Source organism: Lathyrus oleraceus, chromosome 7 (assembly GCF_024323335.1).
Source record: "Lathyrus oleraceus cultivar Zhongwan6 chromosome 7, CAAS_Psat_ZW6_1.0, whole genome shotgun sequence".
In the NCBI taxonomy this organism is placed as follows: domain Eukaryota; kingdom Viridiplantae; phylum Streptophyta; class Magnoliopsida; order Fabales; family Fabaceae; genus Lathyrus; species Lathyrus oleraceus.
The window spans coordinates 192,350,808-192,376,344 of NC_066585.1; the positions used below are offsets into that span (position 1 = coordinate 192,350,808).

At 34.2% G+C, this 25,537-nt stretch overlaps 1 protein-coding gene across 2 annotated transcripts; it reads right to left on the minus strand.

Moving 5' to 3' along the window:
- Positions 1–1,997: 1,997 nt before the first annotated feature.
- LOC127107879 (mitochondrial inner membrane protein OXA1) lies at positions 1,998–22,610 on the minus strand. Of its 2 annotated transcripts, none has more exons than XM_051045223.1 (9): positions 22,448–22,610; positions 21,921–22,343; positions 21,393–21,483; positions 20,993–21,052; positions 16,486–16,556; positions 4,915–4,990; positions 4,680–4,811; positions 4,328–4,435; positions 1,998–2,310 (listed from the first exon to the last, which is right to left on the minus strand). In XM_051045223.1, the coding sequence occupies exons 2-9, from the start codon at positions 22,121–22,123 to the stop codon at positions 2,188–2,190; spliced, it is 864 nt and encodes a 287-aa protein (XP_050901180.1). In that variant the 5' UTR covers positions 22,124–22,343; positions 22,448–22,610; the 3' UTR covers positions 1,998–2,187. The 2 variants fall into 2 exon arrangements, with proteins under 2 accessions (XP_050901180.1, XP_050901179.1); XM_051045222.1 differs by having other exon boundaries at positions 21,921–22,361.
- Between the last annotated feature and the right edge of the window lie 2,927 nt (positions 22,611–25,537).

A 25,537-nucleotide genomic window follows, 5' to 3' on the forward strand; every position in this document is an offset into this window, starting at 1 on the left:
TCGAACTGTGTCAAACAACTCAATATTATCCAAAATTAACTGTAATTGAATTTAAACAACAAAATATCACATGAACATCATCTTCATTCAACCTTAAAATATTACATTCAAAGTTAACATAGTTTACAAATTCAACAATGGATAAAATATCACATTCAACTAAATCAAATCAATTACTTTATTAAATTAGATACAATTAATCTAATTAACAATACAAAAGTGATGGACAAAGTAAATTTGATCAACATCTTCACAAACTCGATCTTCATCTCATTTCCTCCTCTTTAATTTTGGCATCATTCAAATTTATATTTTCTTTATTTAATTTTTGGTGCATGGAAGAGATTAGATCCTTAAATCTTGGAGACATTTTTTATCATATCAGATAAAATAATTACACCTCTTGTACCTTTGCAGTTGGAATTACATAACAAAAATGAAAGATTTATTAACTTATACATCCCACAACCATAAAAATGACGACTTGGATTCAAATCGGTCAAAGATGTCATAAATGGAGATTCAAGTCTACATTTGAATAACTTTTGAAAGCAACGTGAAGTGAATCGTTAACTTGATTTCGAACATTGGAACATGGTGGCTTGCAATGACAAAGTAGAACTCGAAAGTAAACAATAAAGGTTCCTGCAGATGAAATTTTTTAGGGTTTAATTTGCATGAAATATAAAAATTAATTATTATACATTATTTGGCCGTGTATTACGACCATCCATAATTATTATCTTATATATAGTTAAAATAAAGATTCAAGATCTAATTGTTATGATTAACGGATAGTCTAAAATGTCTTTATACTTTATGTGCTTATCAATTAAAATTTTCAAATTTTGGTTATTTTTTCTAAAGGGAGAGTCAATAGTCATGTGATTTTTCTAATGACTTGGCGGTGACTAATGGTCTAGTCTGGGTATCGATTCAAGTTTTAAAACATTGATGTGTAAAAGGAGGTCAGAAAATTAGGATTAGTTTGATTTAATTTTGTAAAATTGTTTTTTAATTTATAAATTTAAAATAATAAAATTTATTTGATTATCTAATTTTATAAATTATTTTTTTGAAAACTTTGAAAATCAAAAGTAAAGTTTTTAGAGGTTTCGATTTTCACTTTGAAAATTGAGAAGAGAATAAATTAAAGAAAAATAGTATATGTTTTATTAATTACATAGTTCTAATATTATACAGCTTTAAAATATAAATATAAAAAAATGTATAAATCATATTCTCTTATAGATAGAAGTGTATTGAAATTGCACGCCAAAATAATATGTAATTTCTACAAAATATTTTTTTTCATATTTTATTATTATCTTTATATTTTTATTCCTTTTTTAAAGAAAAAAAGTTATCCTTATAATTATTTTTATTGATTATATTTATTTTATGTGTTATTCAACTCTGATATGTGATAGTTGAATTAAATTAATGTAAACGGTTGGTCTAAGATTTAATATTTGAATGTATCATTTATTTATATTTTTATATTAATATAAATAATTATATAAAAAACTTGAATAATTTTTAGAAAAAATAATGTTTACAATTTCAAATTAAAAATAATTAAAAAAAAGTGTTATTTAAATTTAAATAACAAAGTATTTGATATCATATAAATTACACAACAAAATAATTTATTTTATAGCAAAATTGAGAAAAAAAATAATAACAAAAAATTCGAATCTTAATTTTATACACGTCGCATGTCAAAATAATGTATAGGAAATATTTCCAAAATAAAATTAACAAACATATTTCATTTTTTTTCTTCAAAACAATTTTTCTAAAAATCAAATGATGAGAAAATGATGTTATAACAAATTGTATATAATTTAAAAAACACAAACACAGCATCTAGAAAATTTCTTTAAATAGCAAATGTAAAAAAAGAAGCTGTTTTGGGTTTAACACAATCCCTTATTTTTAGAAACTATCCAATCCAACCCCACCCAACATTTGAAACTTCATACATGAACAACTTTGATGTCATTATCCATGATTGCAGGACAAAATTTAGATTGAAATTATGTAACACAACAAATGACAACATTTTCATCTTTAGAGTGTAATGGAACTTCAAAGACAGTGACATCCACAATACTTAAAAGCAATCATGAATACCAGCAAAATCAAAGCCCTAAGAGATATGCATTTCATAAAAACAAATCCACATTACAGCATATTGAAATAGCAAATAATGACAATGTGATATTGCATATGAGAATTTTGACGTTCCTTACCCATTCCATACGGAATTGAAAACAAATTTGATGTAATCCAGAAACAACATACAGCCTGCAAAATTATACATGAACACAAGTTCAAACTAAATCGACTGACAAATATAAGCAGTAGTAGTAGGAAGAAAAAAAGCAAGCAGGCCTATTTTCTACTTGATTAGCCAAACACCATTAAATTCTTTAGAGTACAATTTAATTTATTATGTATTATGACATGGGTAATGAAAAAAGAGAATCAATAATCTATCAATACCTATAATGTATAATGCATAAATGCTCTGTTGAAGATACTCTTCAATTTAAGGTTAGTTTCAGTATTGATTTTCATGATTGTTAAGATTTATTTTCTAAAATATGGAAAATAAAGCAATTTTCTAAGTTTCAAGAGATGATATCTTCCTGGTTTCCCAATAAGTTTCTAAAATTGAATAGTTTATTTTCTGATTATTATGATCTATCGTTTTGGTTAAAAAAATGAATTCGTTGAGGGAGAAGAGAAGTGCAGATGAGGAAAAGAAAATCTCGTAGAGATTGAAAAAATGTGGGCATATCACCAAAGGTAGTTCTCAACGTTGATACAAGGCCAGTAGAGGTGAATACATAAGTCAGCTTTATTTTCCAGACCTAATCTAGAGTTTACATGCGAGTAATGCACACTACACCATGCATAGATGCATGCTATCTTGTGGAGCCCCAATACTTCAACATTGCTAAAGTATCGGTGTCTGACTCGTATCAGACACGGGATATGTGTCCGATACTCCCTAATACCTATCGGAGAAGTATCAAGCAATTAAATTTTAACTTTCTTACAAAAGAATTGTCCAATACATTTGGGATACGCGTAAGATACAGTGGTGGAAGGGAACTGATACACGCAGGATACAGAGGAACAGTAAAAATACATCATACACAATTCTTTTTTGTTAAGAAATGTGGTTGGGCCTAACTCAACCCTACAAAACTGGTTTTCAGGGTGAGGATTGCCCCCACTTATAAAGACATGTTTAGGCCATATATTGTCCGATGTAGGACTCTTAACATTTTTAAACCTTTTCTTTCATATTCTTTTAAAAAGAACTTACAAAAAACATATAAAATGAGCGAGAAAGAGTCAAGAGATGATTAGTCAGAATAGAAAGTTTAGTTGTTTCTCGATGATGAGAATGGAAGAGAGACCGGCTCTCAATTAGAGTTAGCTGTTAAGTATTGAATATTACTAATATGTTCTTTATTGATAGTACTAATGATGATTTTGTTATATTTCTAATTGGTGCCTAAACAATGTAATTGTCACTTGTTTTGATCATTTCTAATAATTGAATCTTTCTTATAATTTTTAGTTATGTTTCCATATTGTGCATTTATATATGTTATTTAGTTTTAATTTAGTTTTTTATTAAAGTATGTTGGCTGTAGCCTATATCTATCTTGAATTTTAAAACTTTCCAGTATCTCTGTAACCGTATCATATCGAGCTTCTAGGCTTCATAGATCTTATCTAATGTGAGAGCTGATTGTTTATTTTATGGATGTTGTTGCAAATTTGCTAGTCAAATCACATAGCCGCAAATATTTTACCGTCATACCATGCTCTCCCGATGCAAAAATAAATTTATATGGAGATAATCTAACTAGAGCATGGGGTTATTTAATATCAAAGACTTTTAGATTTTAGCGAGAGGATTGATAAACCATTCTATATACTCGTAAAATGCTGAGTTGGTTACAATACAATGATAAAGCTCAGTGCTATAAATAGCCTGAGGTTCTAACTAACTATGAGTCTTGCTGACCAAGCTTTCTAAGCAACCAATAAGCAAGTGACAGCTGTTAATACAGGTGTCACGGTACAGGCAGAATAAGTGACAACGGTTACTGTACAAATAGAATGAAAACTAACTAGTTAGAAAAGAACAAAGAAAGAATAGAACTAGAGGTATTTATATCTCACAGACAAAACTAATGTTTCTACTTAGTTCATACAAATAAAAATAATTCAAATGCATACACAAGTGGTATCAAAGGTAAGTTGTTCATTCCAAAAAGAAGGCCTGGCTAGGAAAGTTTACCTTTGGAAAACTCACGGTGAAAGGAACTATAAGAAGAGCAAGAGCCCTAGAGATATTTTTCTTCCTATCAGACAAAGGAATTCCTTCCGTTCCTTTTTGCATATCATACTGAAGAACAATATAAAATTTGTTCATCTTAATTGGAAATCAAATATAACAGATAAACCATAAACCACTCTAGTTCTCTCAATTTTAAATTCTTTTTTGCCAGATGAAATGACGGGTTTTAGTGAACACAAAATAAAATTAAAAAGAAAAATGTATGACCAAACAAACATTTAGATATCAAAAAACAAAACTAGAAAGATAATTGAAAAGTTGAAAGTAAAGTTTCTGGAGATGAAGTGCACACCTCTACTATTACTAAGTATGACAGTGCAGTTAAAACTGGAAAAATATATAAGGCGTCTGGAGTTGACAGATCAGTGAACCAGAAAGCTCCACCATGTTTGAATGATGGCATTTTTTCAGCCATGTTTGTTATCTGCCATTAAAGAAAATATAATAAAATTGTGATGGTTAGAAACAATATTAAGGTTCATCAGGTCCTACAATTAGGGGGAATATCAAAGCAAAAGTTAGCTTACCGCAAGAAAAAAAGTAATGAAGATAGAGCAATTAATAAAGGACCCCGTGAAGTGCAGATATGGATTCACACCTTTTCTGCGTCAATGAAGACAGAGTAATTAATAAAGGATCCCGTGAAGTGCATAAATGGATTCACACCATATATGCGCCAATGAACCCAGCAAGAGAAAATGATCTCTAATGAAATAAAAGATCCATGAAGTTTGATTTACTACTTAAAATAAAGGTTCCTTAGAGCCACAGACTAATTACATCATACATTCTAAAATACTAATCATAATGGATTTTCATACAACTATTATTGTCACAACTGTAACCAAAAGAAATTGTTAAATATCTAATTCATTTGACTGTTTACAGAAGCACAATTTAAGTTTAATGAAAACAGCAGAATCAAAATGAAGCAATAATATTAGCGATACGGAATCACAAGTCACCACATAGATTACTCCGATGTATTAGAAACTGTAGTGTGGATTCATAGATCCATAGTAACTGATTTTTATTGATTGAAATTGGTTACAAAAGTAGTTAAAACACTTACTTACATAGGAGGAAAGTGACCTGCTGTAGCAAGTGGCTGTATGATTAACTGACAGATGTCAGTCATCATCAGAACAGTTGTCATAACTAACTCTACGAGTTGGTTATGTTAACAACTTCTCAACAATAACAGCAGCCCCCATTGTCATAACAAACTTGATAGTTAGTTATGCAAGGGTTAGGAGATATTCTCAAATACCCCTCTCAAGCTCAAGGTGGCTGAGCAAAATTAGTTGGGGCAGTCACATTGAGCTTGGGTTTCAAGTCCAAAATATTTTAGGAGGATAATGGTTTAATAAGAACATCGGCCCACTGACTTGTACCAGGAATGTGAACAACATTGAGTTGTTTAGCTAGATCTTTCTCCCTGACAAAGAACAAGTCTATCTCCATATATTTGGTCCTTGCAAGAAGTATGGGACTGCGTGCAAGTAGATTGTCAAAGAATATGGCAGGGAACTTGCAAGTGACATTGAGTTCAGTCAAAAGTGTCTGTACCCAAAGCAGTTCAGCAGTGACATGGGTTAGGCTTGGGTACTGGATCTAGCCACAACTTGTTGCTTTTTAGACCACCAAAATATAAAGTTAGAGCCGAAATGAATGACAGCTCATGAGACGCTTCTACTGTAATCTGGATCGATGCCCAATCAGCATCACAATAAGCTTGCAATGATGGAGCTTGAGTGATAGGTGCTGGATATAGGTGAAGTTTGTGGCCAAGAGCGCCTTTGAGGTATCTTAATATCCTCTTGACCGCAACCCAATGAGACTCAAGGGGATGAGACATGAATTGCCAAACCTTGTTGATAGAGAATGAATCTCTGGTCTTATAATGGTGACATATTGAAAAGCCCCAACAAAAAAACAAATCTATACATGTAAGGATAATCCAAATATAGGTGTAGTATTAGAGTTTGACCTAACTCATCCCTTACAAAACCGGCTTGTAAGGTGAGGAGTGTCACCCTATATAAACTATTTTCAAGTTGTATGGACTTGGAATCTTCCCAATACACACCCTCGCACCCAACACTCTTTTTTGGATTTGGTGCATAGATATTAATGGTGGGCGGTCCATGGTCCGGTCGATAGGCTCTAATACCATATTAGAGTTTGGACTAACTCATCCTTACAAAACCGACTTGTAAGGAAAGAGGTGTCACTCTATATAAACTCTTTCAAGACTCTATCTCTAACCAATGTGAGACTTGGAATCTTCCCAATACACCCCTCATGTCCATATTAGAGTTTGGGTTAGGTGCGTGGATATTAACGGTGAACAGCCCATGGTACGATCGATAGGCTCTGATACCATATTAGAGTTTGACCTAACACATCCTTACAAAACCGACTTGTAAAGTGAAAGGTATCACTGTATATAAACTTTTTTTAAGCTATATAGACTTCGGATCTTCCTAATATGTGGAGACTAGACTGAGTCCAAACATGTGAATCCTAGTAAGTAAATCTGTTAGATACTTGGCGGAGTTAGTAGGAAGGAGTCATTAGGCATGTGTTTCACTTCAATGCCCAAAAAAAAAATAGTATAAAACACCCCAAGTGTTTGAGAGAAATGGCATTGTTAATGAGTTGGTGTATGACTTCTGTAGAATTGACCATCATTATGATGTCATCAACATATACTAGGAGGTAGATGATAGTGGACTGAGAGTATAAATCAAAAGTGAAGGATCGTATTTACTAACGGTAAACTTCAAAGAAAGGAGAGTAGTTTGTAGGCGTTCAAACCACTGCCTAGGAGCCTAATTGTGGACTGAGAGGATAAATCAAAAGCGAAGGATCGCATTTACTAACGGTAAACTTCAAAGAAAGGAGAGTAGTTTGTAGGCGTTCAAACCACTGCCTAGGAGCCTAATTGAGGCAATATAATGCCTTGTTCAGCTTGCACACCATGGAGGGTAAGGAAGTTGGGGACCAGGTGCGGTTGCTTTGCAAAACGCAGCTTGCATTGTAGCTTTCCATTTAGGGTTTGGAAGTGCTTGTTGGACTGTTTTGGGCTTAGTGTGAGTTAGTAGCACTCTAGGTTAAAGCCTTGATTGAGTGATGCCATATTTGACATATACAAAACTAAAGTGAGGACTAGATGAGGTAGGTTGAGGTGACTAGGTAGGTTGAGGATTAGTGTTCAGCTCGGGTGAAAGCATGGTCTGTAGTGGAGAGCAGAGTAGTCGTTTCTGGAAAGTGGTGGGGAGCGGCCGACTTCAAAATTGGGATAGCGGAATAGCATACAGCGGAATGATCGCTCTATTTGATTATTTTTAGACAAATTACATATAATAATTATACACATAAAGTGTAAAATTAAACAAATAACTCAACTCATAAAATATTTATAAATCAAAGCACACATGATTCTTGAAGTACATAAACGTATAAACGACTATGAAGGAAGATTAAGGTTGAGTCTCAACTCAAATTTGATTGAAAATTCCAAAAATATCCTTAAAATATTGTAAATTTAAGGGGTAATTTTGGTTTTATAGAGGGAAAAAGGATAGCAAGCTAGAAACTGCTTCCATTATCTCACTATTTATTTACCATATAATGGTCATTATAGTGTTCTACACCGCTAAGGTTCTTCCTTTAATGGTCGGCCTCGACTCTGCTCCGCTATAGCAGGATAGCGCTTCTATTGCCTACTCTGATGGAGAGGTAGAGTTAAAAAGGTTAAGTTGAGAGGTATTTCTTAAGATGAAGGAATGTGTTGGAAAATATATTATTTCCGGTTTTATTATTGTCTTTAATACTATTTTTATTTTTCTTTATTCTCCATTAAGAAAAAAATTCATTGTAATAATTGTATCTTCACAATATAAACCAGCCTAAGGCTGACGAATAAGACATAACAACTTTTACCTATTTTTTTCAATATGGTATCAAAAGCATTGGGTTATAGGTTACCGTCATGGTAGTCAAAATCGCGATCTTACTCGTAGGATCGTACGATTTTACGATCTTGCAACTGCCCACCGTGTCAGAGAATGATCAGAATCAGTTTTTGGTAGGCACGGCCAGAATCGTCGTGATATCACGTGAAAACGGTAGAATCGCAGTTTCTGTTGAAAAACCCTAAAAAAGTTTTTTTTTAAACCTGAAAAGATTCTTTTCTGCCTAATAACTAGGATAAATGATAATAACTGGGAGTAATCAATACTCAGCCACCCAATAATTAAGGATTTATTCAACTTCCCAAAATACATCATGATTAGTGTAACTTCCCAAAATACATTTATTCATTCACGTTAAACTCTTTCACCTCTCTCACGATAAATAGAGTCACTATCTCACTCAATATTTCATTGAGTGGTTTTGACCAACTCCAACATGAACTGTTTGGAAATTGAGTGAATTTTCATTAAGTTTTTCTTAGAAGTTTTCAATTGTTATTTGCTACTATTTTGAATGTTGTGTTGTTTTGAATTGTAGTTTCAATGAAATATTATCCTATGGAATTTCAGTTTTTTAAAGCAATTTTAGTGTTATTTGAATTTTATTTATATACTATGTTGTGTCATATGCATATTATTAATCTATATGCAAAATATATATATGAATTTTTCAATTTGGTAGGATCTTACTATTCGTGTTACGATCCCCCGATTCACGATCTAATCACCCCAACCCGATCTTGCGTAGGATCTCGAGTCTGACTACCTTGGTTACCGTAAGCTTTCCTCAACCTATTTTTATTGGGTTAGGGGTTACCATAAAGCTTTTCTCAACCTATTTTTGTTGGATTAGGGGTTACCATAAAGTTTTCCTCAACCTATTTTTGTTCGACCCGCTTTCTTACCCGACCCGATTCACATACCTGTTTAGCCTCTTATGGCGAATAACAACAACATGCGGCCTTCCCCATTATAGGCCTACACCGGATCCAACCATGGCGAACAACCGCAACCTGAGTCGGGCTTCGGCCGCAGAAACTCTGAATTTGAAGGCTCAGCTCTGGCTACTAGGAACCTTGACAAGGGAAGAAAGTCAGACAAAGTTCCTTGGTGTGATCAGTGCAAGCGCGAATGGCATACACGTGAAACTTGTTGGAAGCTCAAAGGCAAACCTCCTAACTGGAAAAAGAAAAATGGTTGTGCATTTCAGACTAATAATTCTGATCAAGGGCAGCAACCCCCTCCGTCTCAGTTTCCACTCACTACGGAGCAACTAGGCAGACTGTACAAACTCCTCGAGTCTCCAACACCTTCTTGCTCTATAGTAACAAAAGGTAATTCTGCATTTCTTAGTGTCAGTCCCAGTCATACTTGGATAGTAGATTCAGGTGTCTCCGGTCACATGACAGATGAATCTACTTTGTTCTCTTCATATAGTCCACGTGCAGGTAATCAAAAAATAAAAATTGCAGATGGCTCTTTTTCAGCCATTGCAGGTAAAGGGTCAGTTGTGTTGTCTCCAATGTTAACTCTTAAAAATGTCCTTCATGTTCCAAATTTATCTTGTAATTTAATGTCCGTTAGTAAATTAGCCCAAGATATAAATTGTCAAACTATTTTTTTCCGATCTCCCTGTGTCTTTCAGGATTTGAACTCGGGGAAGATGATTGGCAGTGCTAAGGAGAGTGGAGGACTCTACTACCTTGACATTGGATCTGCATCACAACTACCTTCAAAAACAATAAATTCCTGCTTGGAGTCTTTTCCAGTTTTGAATAATAAAGATGACAACATTATGGTATGGCATTTAAGATTAAGCCATCCTAATTTTCGTTACTTAAAACACTTGTTTCCTAAGATATGTCACAATAAGAACTTTTCTTCGTTTAAATGTGAAGCATGTGAGTTTGCAAAGCATCATCGTTCCCAGTTTTCAATACAGTCTTATAAACTGTTAAGAAATGTGGTTTGGCCTAACTCAACCCTACAAAATCGGTTGGTAGAGTGAGGATTGCCCCCACTTATAAACACATGTTCAGGTTATATATTGTCCGATGTGGGACTCTTAACATAAACCATCAAAACATTTTTCTATTATTCATAGTGATGTTTAGGGCCCTAACCGTACAAGTACCCTCTCTCTCAAAAAATGGTTTATCACATTTATAGATGACCATACAAGAGTATGTTGGGTGTACTTGTTAAAGGGAAAATCAGATGTTTGTCAGGCTGTAAAGAAGTTTTTTTCAATGGTGCAGAACCAATTTCAAACAAATATCCAAGTCTTTAGAAGTGATAATGGCAAAGGATATTTTAACACTATCCTGGATGATTTTTTTCTAAAAAATGGGATTATACATCAAAGCTCATGTCCTAATACTCCTCAACAAAATGGAGTGGTCGAAAGAAAAAATAGACATTTACTAGAGGTTGCCAGAGCTCTACTTTTTTCAAATAAAGTACCAAATTATTTGTGGGACGAAGCTGTGTTAACAGCTGCGTATTTAATTAACAGAATGCCCTCCAAAATTCTCAATTTTCAAACTCCAATTAATGTCTTCAAAGAATATTTTCCTAGTACTCGTGTTTTAACTGATTTGACTTTAAAAATCTTTGGTTGCACAGCATTTGTTTATGAACATAAAAAAGTTGGAAAACTTACGTGCTATAAAATGTGTCTTTGTTGGATACTCCCCAATCCAAAAAGGATATAAATGTTTTGATCCAAAAAATAAGAAAATGTTTGTCACTATGGATGTTACATTCTTTGAAAATAAACTTTTTTTTATGACAGTCATCTTCAAGGGGGGGAGATAAACAAAGATTCGTTTCAAATTGAAGACATGAGTTTTTTAAATAACTTATCTTTGCCAGTATCACAAAATTCTGAGATTTTTACACCTGCACTAATAGAAAATGGCCATGATTCTTTATCTGATCCTACTCCTGTTATGAGTAAGGAACCTTGTGAATCCAAACCTACATTTTCTCTTGTAGAAAATAATAAGAATCGTCAAAACGATGATAATGATGATCTAATTGAAATGCCACAAAATAATGAGTCAGTTCAACAAAACAAATTTGAATTAGAAAACAGGACTTGGAAATGAAAGGTTTTTGTGAAAAAACACCATAAAGGAAAGGACCAATCCACATCTCAACACTGTCAGGAATCTGAACTGGGGAATGATCAACTTCCTAACAAAAGGAAAGGTAAGTCTATCTCTGTTTTTGAGAGTCGTGTTTTGTATCCTGATATAGATGATCATGTTGCCATTAGAAAACCTGTCGGATCTTGCACTAAACATCTCATATCCAATTTTATACTATATTCAAATTTGTCTTCATCTATGTTTGTCTTCTCCTCAAAATTGTCTAGTGTAGAAATTCCAAAAAATGTACAGGTTACTCTAGAAATTTCAAAGTGGAAGGAAGTTGTACTTGAGGAGATGAAAGATCTTGAAAAAAATAAAACTTGGAGTGTTACGTCACTACCAAATATAATTTATATGGGTTAATTGAAAGGTACAAGGTTCGCTTGGTGGCTAAAGGCTTTACTCAGACCTATGGTATAGATTACTCAAAGACATTTGCTCCTGTTGCAAAATTGAACACTGTCAAAATTCTTTTGTCTCTTGCTGCTAATATGGATTGGCCTTTGCATCAGTTAGATGTTAAGAATGTCTTTCTTAATGGCGATCTAGAAGAAGAAGTATATATGGACATTCCTCCTAACTTTAAAAACAAATTTGGACCAAATGTGTGCAAACTAAATAAGTCTTTGTATGGATTAAAGCAGTCCCCTAGAGCTTGGTTTGAAAAGTTCACTCAGTCCATGAAGAAACAAGAGTACATCCAAGGACAGGCTGACCACACCTTGTTCACAAAATTCTCCCACGATGGGAAAGTTGTTGTCCTGATTGTTTATGTTGATGATATTGTCCTTACTGGAAACGATATAGTGGAAATGGCAAGAGTAAAAGAGAAATTGACAGTAGACTTTGAAATCAAGGACCTGGGATTCATGAGATATTTTCTAGGTATGTAGGTTGCTCGGTCAAAGAATGGTATTGTGGTTTCACAGCAGAAATACACTCTAGACTTGTTGAAAGAAACAGGAATGAGTGAATGTCGTCCTGCAGATACCCCTATGAATCCTAATGCTAAACTTTGGAGAGAAGGTAATGTTTCTGTTGATACTGGGAGATATCAAAGATCGGTTGGAAAACTGATTTATTTGTCACACACCCGACCTGACATTGCTTTCTCAGTTAGTGTAGTGAGTCAGTTTATGCATTCTCCTTTCGAGGAACATCTTGAGGCAGTCTATAGGATACTGAGATATTTGAAAGAAAATCCTGGAAAAGAATTATTTTTTAAGAAGACTAGTGAAAGAAATGTGTCTATCTTCACCGATGTCGATTGGGCAGGTTCAATCACAGATAGAAGATCAATCTCTGGATATTGTACCTATATTTGGGGTAATCTTGTGACATGGAGGAGCAAGAAACAGGGAGTTGTAGCAAGGAATATTGCAGAGACCGAGTTTAGAGCTATGTCTCAAGGTATTTGTGAAGGATTATGGATCTTTAGAGTCCTAGAAGAACTTAAGATGAAAATTGAGCTTCCATTGAAATTGTACTCTGACAGTAAAGCTGCTATTAGCACAGCTCATAATCCAGTTCAACATGACAAAACCAAGCATATCGAGATTGATCGACACTTTTTAAAGGAGAAGTTAGATGCGGGAATCATATGTCTACCCTTCGTGACTTCAAGTCAGCAAACTGCGGATATCCTGACCAAAAGTTTGGCAAGACCTACTTTTGAGTATCTGTAGTGTTTTTCAAAACGCACGGTTTATTCAAATGTCTCTTAGTCTCTCGCATTTCAACATATTCCAACACTCCCCCTCCCCCTCAACCAAGCTTACTAAATTTTAACTTTGTTACAAATTAATCTTAAAAATGTTGGATCAAATCAAGCAAACTAATATCATAACCAACGAAAAGAGAAACCAACAAGAAGAACCATCGTAGAGAAGAGCAACAACCAAAGAGGGATTAGATTGTTTCTCCAGTGGAGACAGATATGGAGATGACATCAAAGATGACGTCGAAAGTGACGACGAGGATGACGCCAGAAGTGATTCCAGAGATTACGCCGAAATTGGCACCGGAAGTGACGGTGGAAGTGGAGTTAGTTGGAAGTGACGCCAAAAGTGTAGCCGAAGTGAGAAGCCAACAGAAGGAGCATCCAAAGAAAGGGACCAAACCGACCAAGAGAGATGCTAACGAAGGGTATATATGACCAATATCAAAACCGACGGTAAGAGAATCAACCAAATCCATATATGATCAAAACTTGATTTCAAGCACATAAAGTGGTAAACAACATGCCGAGAACAATTTGTGCATTCAACATGAGGATTTTTTACTTCAATAGTACCTGTCATTAAAAAAAGGTCAAAACCACAAACATTCCTAAACTTGTTGTAACTCAATAAAGAAAGCGATCGATAGTTCAAGGAGGACCGAAACAAGCTCTAAATACTATGTAGGAATTAGAGTTTGGCCTTAATTCATCCCTCCAAATCAACTTGTAAGATGAAGATTACACTCACTTATAAACATATGTTTAGGCCATATTATCCAATGTGGAAATCTTAATCGTCTTCAAAGGGAGTAAATTGGTGTAGATTGCTTGGGAGTAAATTGTTGTAGATTGCTTGAATCGCCAGTGACATAATTGAGGGGACATGAAGGAGATTCTAGAGTACGAGACATGTGAGGTTGTGTAAGGGAAGAAAATGTGTTTGAACTACAGGAGTGAATATGCAAACCTTTGATTGTTACCTATGTAGATTTGATTATTGTCTTCAAAGGAAGTAAGTTGGTGTAGACTGCTTGAATCACCAGTGACATGAAAGGAAGCTTCGGAGTTAGGTACCAAGAGCTTATAGGTGAAGGAGTGTTGTTGATAACAAGTTCATTGGGTTGGTTGCCAAACATATAAGGTGGACGAGCATTAAACTGAGGCTTGATCCAAGTATTAGAAGGTTAAATAGGCATGTGAGGGGAACCAAAAACTGCACTTTCATAGCCATATGCTTGACCAAAGGATGAACCAGAAAATTGAGTGCTAGGTTGAGGTTGAAAATGTTGATTATACCGATGCCAACATGTAAGGGCAGAGCAATATGACCAAACTTGACGCAAACCTAACACTAAATATTGAAATTATGTCCTCCTCTTCCTTTGCCACCACGTGAACTACAACCTCCTCTAAAGGAGTTGTCCTCAGGTTCAGTTAATTATGGTGGAAGTGGATCATGCGAATTAGGAGACTAGTCAGAATTATTTATGATGGTAGGTGAAGATGAATTGTGAGTTAGTTGATTGTGGCAGAAGTGGATCACGAGAATTAGGAGACTAGTCTGAATTTGTGATGGTAGGTGAAGATGAATTGTGAGTTGGGCTTAGTGAATCAACATCAATTATGGTTTATTTCTTGAAATTTTCCAACCAAAGTTCACGAGCAAGAAGCATCATCTAAATCCATAACAATAAATTTGCCTTCAATTATTGTGACTATGGGTACAAATTCAAATGGTAAACCTTCCAGATAACATCAATATGATGACTATGAGGAATAAGGTCACCAATTGAAGTAAGAGCGTCAACAGTTTTACGAATGTGAAGGAGATAGTCTTGTACAATTGAATTGACGAGCGTGTTTGATCGGAGCTCGACACGGAGGTGTCGCACCTTGGCACAAGTTTGTTGGCGGAAATAGGCAAAAAGACGATCCCAAAGCTCATGAGTATGAGTGCAACCAATAACCTATGTGAGAATCTCATTCGAGATAGCATTCACTGAAGCCAAGAAAATAACATTTGATCACGCGTGCGAAAAGATACAAGGTTTGGATTGAGTTTCGCTGCATGGCAGTCTTCGTCCGTGAAGAATTTGATAGGAACACGAGAACAAACTACAATTCGGTTAGATTGTGAACGGTGACGTATGGTTCAAATTGTTAAAGCCATAGATGGAGGTTTTCTTTGGTCAATATCTCTGAAATTTTGAGAGAATGAAGTGCAAGGAAGATGAGTCGCTTCTAAAGAAGCTTATGAATTAAGTGACACATCGGAACCTAGCAACTAAAGTATGGTGGAGGAGGCGATGGGGGAGTGAGATCGGCCACGGATCGGTGTTCAGCTAACCGATATCATATTAGAAACTATAGTGTGGATTCTTATATCTACGGTAACTAATCTTCATTTATTGAAATTGGCTACAAAAGTAGTTACAACACTTGCATGTATATGAGCAAAGTGTGATATGCTGAAGCAGGTGGCTGGCTATATAATGAACAGACAAATGTCAATCATCATAACAGTTGTCATTGTTAAGAGTCACACATCGGATAATATATGGTCTGAACATGTCTTTATAAGTGAGGGCAATCCTCGCCCTACAGACCGGTTTTGTAGGGTTGAGGACGGCTCAGCCATATTTCTTAACATGGTATCAGAGCCTCGTTTAAGATCCGATTGGTCACCTAATATTAGGTTTCCGCTATCGGACCACCCACCATTTATTTCCACGCTCCAGATGTCCAGTCTTGGGCGTGAGGGGGGTGTTAAGAGTCTCACATCGGACAATATATGACTTGATCATGTCTTTATAAGTGGAGACAGTCCTCACCCTACAAGCCGGTTTTGTAGGATTGAGTTAGGCTCAACCACATTTCTTAATAGCCATATAGTTAGTTATGTAAAGTTTAGGAGATATTCTCAAATGTATCACCGAATGTAGTATTTACATTAAATTTGGAGATCAATAATGACTACTAGCAGTTATGCATTAAACAAACTATGAACAATGTATCACCGAATGTAATATTTATAATAAATTTGGAGATCAATAATGACTACGGTTTTGTAGGATTGAGTTAAACCCAACCACATCTCTTAACAGTCACAACTAACCTATAGTTAGTTATCTAAAGTTTAGAAGATATTTTCAAATGTATCACCAAATGTAGTATTTACATTAAATTTGAAGATCAATAATGACTACTAGCAGTTATGCATTAAACAAACTATGAACCGCTTACTCTCTGAGTCGCTCTATTTGCGGCCTCTGAGTTTCAACAATAGCCTTTAAAGCAGCCTCTCGATCCAATATCTGAAAAATAGATTTTTGTTGTGACTAGAGTACAATACTCTTTGATATAACAATGTATAACATGCATGTACGAATATCAAAAACAAAATACATTTCATTGCTCCAATATGACAAAGAACCCATTTCGTATTTACTAGATTATTTCATAGACAAATCACTTATTTTAACTGAAAATCATTTTTAATGGATTTTGTTGATGTTGTTAGTTTTAGATTAAAAAAAATGAAACAATAAATTATATAGCTAATATTTGGGTATTGAACTTATGCAAAAGACTAAATACTAATCCCTAACTATTAGAACACAAGACTCCTAATCCTAAATAAATGAAAATTATGAAAGAAATCATGATATTAAGTAATATAAAACTAATCCTATGTGATAAACTAAAATACTCTATGATTAGACACCCGTCATAAAAGATAAACTAGAATACTCTAAAATTAATAAGAGATTAATAAGAGTTGCGAGTTCCACATTTGATGAGATATGGTCTAACAATGTGTTCATAAGTAGGGATAACCTTCACCATATAAGTCGGTTTTGTAAGGTTCAGTTAGGTCCAACCTAAACACTAATATGGTATCTAGTCATGGGCATTAGGGGAGTGTTAAGAGTTCCAAATTTTATGAGATATGGCATTACAGTTATTTATAAGTAGGGGTAATTCTCATCTTAAAAGCCAGCTTTATAAGGCTGAAATAGATCCAACCCAAACTCTAATATGGCATCAAAACTTATCCAAGATTTGTTTGACCACCTCTTATCGGATTCCCGTTATCGGGTCACTTAGGTTATGCTCCAGATATCCAAACCAAATATGGAATTTGTTAAAAGTTCCGCATTAACACACTACGTCAAGTTTATACGTGTAGTGAGATTCTGCCTCTTCTGAAAACAGTCCATTCTCACCAACTTTTTTGTCACTCTTATCTCATTGGTTGACTGCTGGACATACACTTTTTTCACCATCAACCAATGACTCTTATCTCCACAATGTCAATTTTCACCAATGTCTCATTGATTCCAAGAATCCATTATTCTCTCGCCTCTGTTGATCCTTCTTTTGATCCTATGCAATCCTGGCATCTAATTCTTTCTACATCATACCCATGATCTCCAACCTCTCTGAGATTGATTTCTTGTGCATAGAGATTTCTTCCGCCACAGTGGGTTTGTTTGTTCATAGTTTTCAAATCAACAATAATTTCTTTGATTTAATTAACTGCAGATTGCAACACATTCATCTTGACTGAAGTTTAAGTGCATCCAGCTTTGGCTGTGATTTTGCTAGCTAAAAGCTCCAATGTTGTCACCTGTCTTTCTGGGGCAAGGAGTGGCATCTTATGTTGGACCAATTGGTTAGGATTCCAAGAATTTTATTGAAAAGAATAAACATTTTATTGAATGATTGAGAAAGGATAAAAAAGAATAGGAGAGAAATCTCTCCTTAAAGTTTCCCTGTCACAATAAATCACCATTCTATTCACATATACTTACAATACTTAAAGATCTCTAGTCTTGTATTTTTCTATATATACAAATAACCTCATAACAACCTCAACTTTCTATTCTAGCAACTCTTAACTACTCAAATTAGTCATGATTATATATCCTATCAGAGAGAACTAGGCTTTCTAACTCCTAGCAGGTTACTACCAGTTACATTTCTTCATTTCTCTATTGTATTTCCCATATTCCTTTGTAACTTATCTCTATCAGAAAACAATTCATGGCGTTTAATCTATAAAATCAGAGGTATTTTTAGTTATATAAGTAATTTTTGACAGATTCAATCATAGGTATCTTGATAGTCCATAGAGGAATAGCATACGTCCGCAAACAATAACAATCAAATTTTATCCCACTAAATGAGATCGACTACATGCCATAATATTCTATCTAAGATCATGTTTATATCTAATTCTTTAATCTCGAAATCTTTTTGAATAGTTTCCCTTATAATTTTTTTAGATCTTCCTCTACCTCTAGTTGTTTGACTCCTCTTCATCTGATCTACTCTCCTTACAATAGAACCTATAAGTCTTCTATCTACATGCTCAAATCACCAAATCTTATTTTCTACCAATTTTTTCTACTAAAGGAAGAGCATACGTCCAAGAGGAACAAAATAGAAAGTCATGTTGCTTGTAAAATACATGTTTTACTTCCACCATTAACATGGAGCATTGAAACGACTTGTCAATCAGAGAAGTCAATACACAAATGAAAAACAAACGTGCTCCTGCAACGGTTAAGAAATATGGTTTAGACCTAACTCATCCCTACAAAACCGATTTATAGGGCGAGGATTACTCCCACTTATAAGCACATGTTTAGGCCACATATTATCCCATGTGAATCTCTTAAAACATCCCCTCACGTTCAGGATTGAACATTTTGAACATTTAGAGTATGGAAATAAGTGGTGGGTGGCTCGATAGGCGAAACCTGATAGCAGGTGACTCAACGGATCTTAAACGAGCCTCTTGATACCAGAGGAATCACCAGGACCAGCCATGAGTATCTGAAGGAAGAGAAATATCGAGCGAACATAGTGAAAAAGGGGTTGTTTGAACTAAAGCACAATTTTTTCGTGAGTGGAAAATAAAATTTGAGGTCGGATCTAGAACAAGGACAGAAAGGCGAGTGGGGCGATGGAAAAATCGTCGGAATCAATCGTCGAATGCGCTGTCACGCATGGTTCAGGTGGTGGCGCATGAGGCCCACGCGCGTAGGTTGCAGCCAATGTTTTAAAAACCGGACCGAACCGAACGTTTCAACCGGTTTGACCGAGAACTGGAGTTGAATCTGGTCCAATCAACCTTCAAAACCAATAGTGGGTTAAAACTGGAGTAAATCCGTAAAACTCGGACTGAACCGTCCAAAACCGTTCGAATCAAAGAATTGGTGTCGGTTTTGTAAAACTGACTGGTTCAAAAAAATGCATCAAATTGGTCATTTTTTAAAATTTGTTTGAAAAGTTTAATATGGCAATATCAAAACTTAAAACATTTTCGATTCACAAAAAAAGAACTCCTTATTTTTTCTAAAAGCATACAAACTTCAAAGTTCTATCACTTTGTTATAGTTTTTCTTTCAACTACGTTCTATCATCGTTGCGTCGTTGTCGTTGTCCTGTTATGACTTGTTTGTCGTCTTTCAACTCGAATTTGCTTAATATTGTTCAATTAAATCTATTATATTGTTTATTTTTAGTAATTTTATCTTATTTCATTTAGATATTCTTAATTATTTGAATTTTATTTTAGGTATTATGTTTTATTATTTTAATTTTGTTTTGAATTGGTTTAACTTATTTTAGTTTAATTCTTTAATTTATTCAAATTATTCTTAAATAAATGTTGAAATCAAAAGTACTACTATGTTATGTTATTATGAGTCTTATTGATATTGTTGTATAAATTTATAATGGATTTTTGAAATATTTATTTTATTAAATTGTGAACGTATGATTAATTTATTTATTAAATTATGTATGACATATCAAAAATTTAATTTCATATTATTAATTTATTTAAGAAATGGTTCAACGGTAGGTTTAACCGGTTGAACCAATTGAACCTTATACCGAAAGTTTCACCATCTGATTTTTAAAATATTGATTGCAGCGACGGGTGAGGGTGCGTGTAGAGGTTGTTTGCGGAGAAACTTCGGGGAATGGTTCGATCGGAGGAGATGTTTCAGCCGGTAGTGCTGATTTTCCAAAAAGACGTTTGATCAGTGGAGATGGCGGCGGTGTGGTGGGGATCAGAAAACTGATGCTGGAATGAGCAACGATAGTGGATGGAAGACAAATTAGAGTTTGGGACACGGTTTTCCAAAAGAAAATTCTCATTGGAAGACAGTGCGTCAATCGGATAAAGCACGGTGAAAGGTGGCATATCAATGGACTTTGGATATCATGTTAAGAAATATGGTTTAGGTCTACAAAACCAACTTGTAGGGAGAAGATTGCCCCCACTTATAAACACATATTTAGGTCATATATTGTCTGGCGTAGGACTCTTAAGAGCAACAATGGAGTAGAATACATGTTTTACTTCGTAGATACAAGAATTCAATTGCCAATCTGAGAAGTCAATACACAAATGGAAAACAAACTTGCCCCTCAACAATGGAGGGCTTCTCAATTCTGAGTTGTCTCTGAACCACAAAGATCGGGTTCCTATCATATTCCATCTGCTCCTCTTGCACAAGAGAACTTAGTCACGCTCATTATGAATGGAGAAAATAAGACTACTTTACTGGTGAACAATAAAAAATTCCCAAAAAATGCAAACTAAAATTTTAAGATATAAAACAGTAGAACTTGTGAGGCTCCTTATGCTTAACTTACATACATAACAATATATAGCACAACATTATATCGAATATTACTGGTTAAATGACTTGATGAACTAGGGTACCATTACCTTTCTATCCATTTGTCTCTTCATCTCTTCCCTCCTCTCTTTCACTTGAATGGTATAAAGCTGCAATACGCATGAAACAGTAAGCTTTGGTAATAACAAGATAGATAGGGATATTGAAAAGTTCATTATCAAATATACAACAAGCTTTAGGACCTTCATTCAAAAGGGCAAAAAATGAAGGAACGCGGTGGTGAAGTGAGTGAATAAACCCTACAATCCATGTCAGGGACATCGAATTTCAAAATGGAAAAGAAAACCAAGGGGGAAATTTCACCACAAATATCTAATTAGTATCCAGTCGAAACAGAATAACAAAGGAGGAAGGGGCAAGTAATAATCATTGGCGGCGTTACTTCATTTTAGCGAGAAAGATGTACGAAAGCAAAGTAGCACAACATACTGCAAGCTTAGAAGTGTCCTTGAGTTGATATAGTAAGATTGGAATAGTTGTGATTCGAATCAAGAGAGTTGTTAGAACTATGTCTGCCCACCTGATACCAAGGAGAAAAAAAGTGAAAAAATTTCTTTCAAAATTGATTTTGCATGAATTAATTCTGTAAAATTGATTCTAATCAAAAGTAAGTTGATCGTAAAGTGATTAATGTTTGGATAACTTTATGCAGAAGTGATTTGAAACAATAAATTTGTAAAAATCACGCTTAAACTCAAAAGTTATAAATTCTACCTCCAAGTAGAATCAACTCTAGAGGCGGAATCAATTCTATTTTAGAAGAACCAAACACCTCAAAATCAATTCTAGAATTATTTTTGCCTGCTAACCCAAACATACATTAAATATTTTATCAATTAGGAACTAACTAAGTCATTAAAGAACAATGTAGCAAGAAAATTATCAAAACCCTAAATTTCCATTCAACTCAAAAAGTTGCATAATCCATATTAATAATGAATAGCAAATGAAACTCACCAATTTAGCCCAGTGTAGGAATGCACAGCATCTATGGCATACTGCGCGGCTTGTATAGGCAAATAAGAATCAGCAGCAGCAATGGCAACTTCGCTAACAACCGGAGCCTGAGAAGCTACAGCCTCCATGGTGGTATCAATAAGAACATCAGCTACATCAGTCATTGCGGTAATCTTATCTAAATCGCGATCGATTGTCGACATATTTCGACAGAAATTATACCCAGCGAAGGGAGAAAGTTGTTTATTTTGAGAAGATGAGAAAAAACCCGTTGATCCATTAAGAGAGCTTGTTTGAATAAAATTACGAACTCGTGTTGAACTATATTTTTCTTCATGTTTCCCTTCATCGCTATGGAGAATGTAGCTGAAAGAACGGTGGCACTTCCGATCAATGAGTTTCCCTCTTTGCAAGAGACAGCGTCTATAAGCCATTGAAGTTCTATGAAATCATATTGCATAAACAAATAAAAACGATAGATAAGAGAAATAGAAAAATCCGAAAGAAGTGAATGAAAAGAGGAAAACCTGTAAGAAACTGAAATTTGAATTTTAGGGAGAAACTCTGGTTAATGTGCTGAAGCTGAGATAGGATTAGCAAACAAGTAATAGTATTCGAAGTTCAGTGAGATTAGGAGGAGCTTGGAGAACAATGGAGGGTGATAGAATATTTGCTACGAGGTAAAATAAAAATTAGGGTCAATAAAGAAGAATATATTATATATATAGAAAAGTGTAGAAATTTATTTTATTTTTTTATAGCATAAAGTTTTGTTTTAATTGATAGAATTGTGTTAGATGAATCGAGAATATATTATTGGAATAGATTGAAATTTTATTATCAATTATCATTATCAGGATAATAAAAAAACTAATATTTATCAAAATTATTAGACTCAAACTAATCTTAAATATTATTCTGCATATTAATCATTTTAAATAAAAATAATATTTAATTAATATTGCATGAATTAGATTTATTTATCTTTTAATAGATCATGTAATAATAAACGTAATAATGGTCCGCTTGTATTTTTGAAATATAAACTAATAAAAAATAAAATAATAAACGTAAAGTAATTTAATAATACATATTTTTAGATTTTGTAGATTATGAATGCATCGTTTCACATTCTTAATCATGTCAGTTTTAAGGTACTTCAGAGTTTATATTTACACATTCAGCGTTTAATATACTTTCTCCGCCTTTTAAATATTTCATCTTCATTTCTCTTTGAAACGCTTTTTTTAAACTCTACTTCTTTCATAGATTGTCTTTCATTTTTATGGGGAAGAAATAGGTTACAATATCGTCATTTAACCTAAAATCGTTTGACGTACTCCGTTCAAAAAGGTGAAAATTTAATCCTTTTAACGATAGCTACAAACGCTATCATCATTTTTTTAATTGTTTTTTTGTGTTGTTCATGATGTTTTGTATGAGTCAGATTCATGATGTTCTTCATCATCCATTCATTAGTGAAGTTGTGTGGCATTAACAAGGTTTCAATTACAAAGTTTAAAAGGTAAGATCTTCGATTTATCCTTCTTTAAACGGTAAGATATTTTATTCATGATAACTCAACCGTAAATCAATCTTACTAAACAGACAAACACCTACCAATTGATCCATCAAATCATAAATCCCCAGAAGTGGATACTTGTTCTTGATAGTCATTTTATCCAATTGTCGATAGTCAACACACAATCTCATGTTACCATCTTTCTTCTTGAATAGCAACATTGGCGCACCCCACGGAGAAACACTTGGTCGAACAAACTTCCTCTCAAGCAGCTCTTCTGATTGCTTCTTCAGTCACTCAGCTTTAAAGCAAACATTATATACGGCATCATCGACACAAGACTAATACCATGTATTAAGTCTATGGCAAACTCAACCTCACGCTCTAACGAAAATTCACTGATATCATCTGGAAACACTTTAGAAAAATCATACACCAATGATTACCCACCGATCACAACTTTGATCTCAACCTTCATAGAAGCTAATATCATAAACACTTCAACCTCATCCTTTACGAACTCATCTACTTGCTTGGCAAACACAAATAGCTCACCACTTGCATCAAACTCTAGAAATGACAATGACATGCTGAAATAGTTGATATGAACTTCAAATCTTTATCTTTAACAAACTCAGGAAACAACACTGAGTTATCCAAGAACCTACACTCTTACAAACAGCGGCACGATGAACCAACTCTTCGCACCTGAAACATCTCAGAGAAGCAGAAGCTTATACCCCACTTGTTTCAATCCCCTCCTGCAAACAAGCGGTGAGAAAAACAAACGAGCACCGATAGTATTTCACACATATGTCGGGTACTAGGGAACAAACAACATTACAAAAATTTGGTCGGACAGACCAACCAGACTCTGATACCACTATTGTAACACTGTAACCCCGAAACTTATATAACAAGCATTATACGCTGATTAAAGTGTTACCAACTTTAAAACAACTCAACTTTATTCAAATCGCAGCGAAAAATCAAATTTAAAATACTTGACAAAATCATGTTTGTTCTCAACTTCAAAATAACGTCATAAAAACTTCTCAAAACATTATTTCAATTTCAACAAGTAAAACAAGTGTCTCAATCCCGATTTTACATGATTAGAGCATAGCCACTAACTAAACAATGAAACTAAATGGACGTAACTTTAAAAGCTATCTTCCACTCACAAAAGTAACTTTTAATCCTGATTATCTGCAAGATATTCATGGTGAACAACATCAAAGCAAAGGGGGTGAAAATTAACATCAATAATTTAATGGCATAAGCTGTAAGGTAGAATTCAAACATCTACAAATTCATCAATAATCGCACAACAATCATTATCACACCCAATTTATCATCATACACAACACAACCACATACTTATTCAATTAAATTATGCAATGGCACTCACAACTTCGACCAGACTCGTATGAATATGGTACCATATCATCATGAATTAGTTCACTCATGAGTTGGGTTCACCCTGCTCGAACCCTGAGTCCACTCTACTCGGATTCGGGACAAGCCACAAATATGTCATGCTCGGATAGTAACTTGTCTCTTTCATCAACAACGACAATATAATGAATGAATGTCAATACACCTTAATGCAACAACAACTTAATGTTTAAAGTCCCCTCCCAACAATAAACAAAACATGCATTGACTCAACGATAATAATTTCCCTCATAAACTATCATCCCATAACAACACAATCATATTTCATCAACACAATTCATGCTCATACTCAAAACAGGTTCCACTATTGACCAATAAATTCGTCAATTATCAGGTCTCACTGTAATTCTACTGAGTTACTCAACTCAAACATTATCATATAATTAAATTCAATAGTTATATTATAACTAAAAAAATATCAATAATTGAGTAAAATTGTATTATTATTCAGCAGCTCGAAAATCAACCATACATGCTCAAAATGTCTCAACAAAGTATTTTTTATTGATTTATTTTATACTCATAACTCATCAAAGGTTATAACAATAAATAATTATACTCAATATAATTCCCAAGGAACTCTAAACAAGTCTACAACAATCCATGCAACTCTAAATTAACGGCAAGGTATTCCAAA

What these genes read in the sequence shown, in the direction of transcription:
- LOC127107879 (XM_051045222.1), bottom strand. Translation starts at nt 22,354, where the DNA reads ATGGCTTATAGACGCTGTCTCTTGCAAAGAGGGAAACTCATTGATCGG. An exon ending in AGGACACTTCTAAGCTTGCA is followed by an intron (nt 21,053 to 21,392) that starts GTATGTTGTGCT and finishes TGCGTATTGCAG; the next exon opens with CTTTATACCATTCAAGTGAA. An exon ending in AGAGACAAATGGATAGAAAG is followed by an intron (nt 16,557 to 20,992) that starts GTAATGGTACCC and finishes TCTATTTTTCAG; the next exon opens with ATATTGGATCGAGAGGCTGC.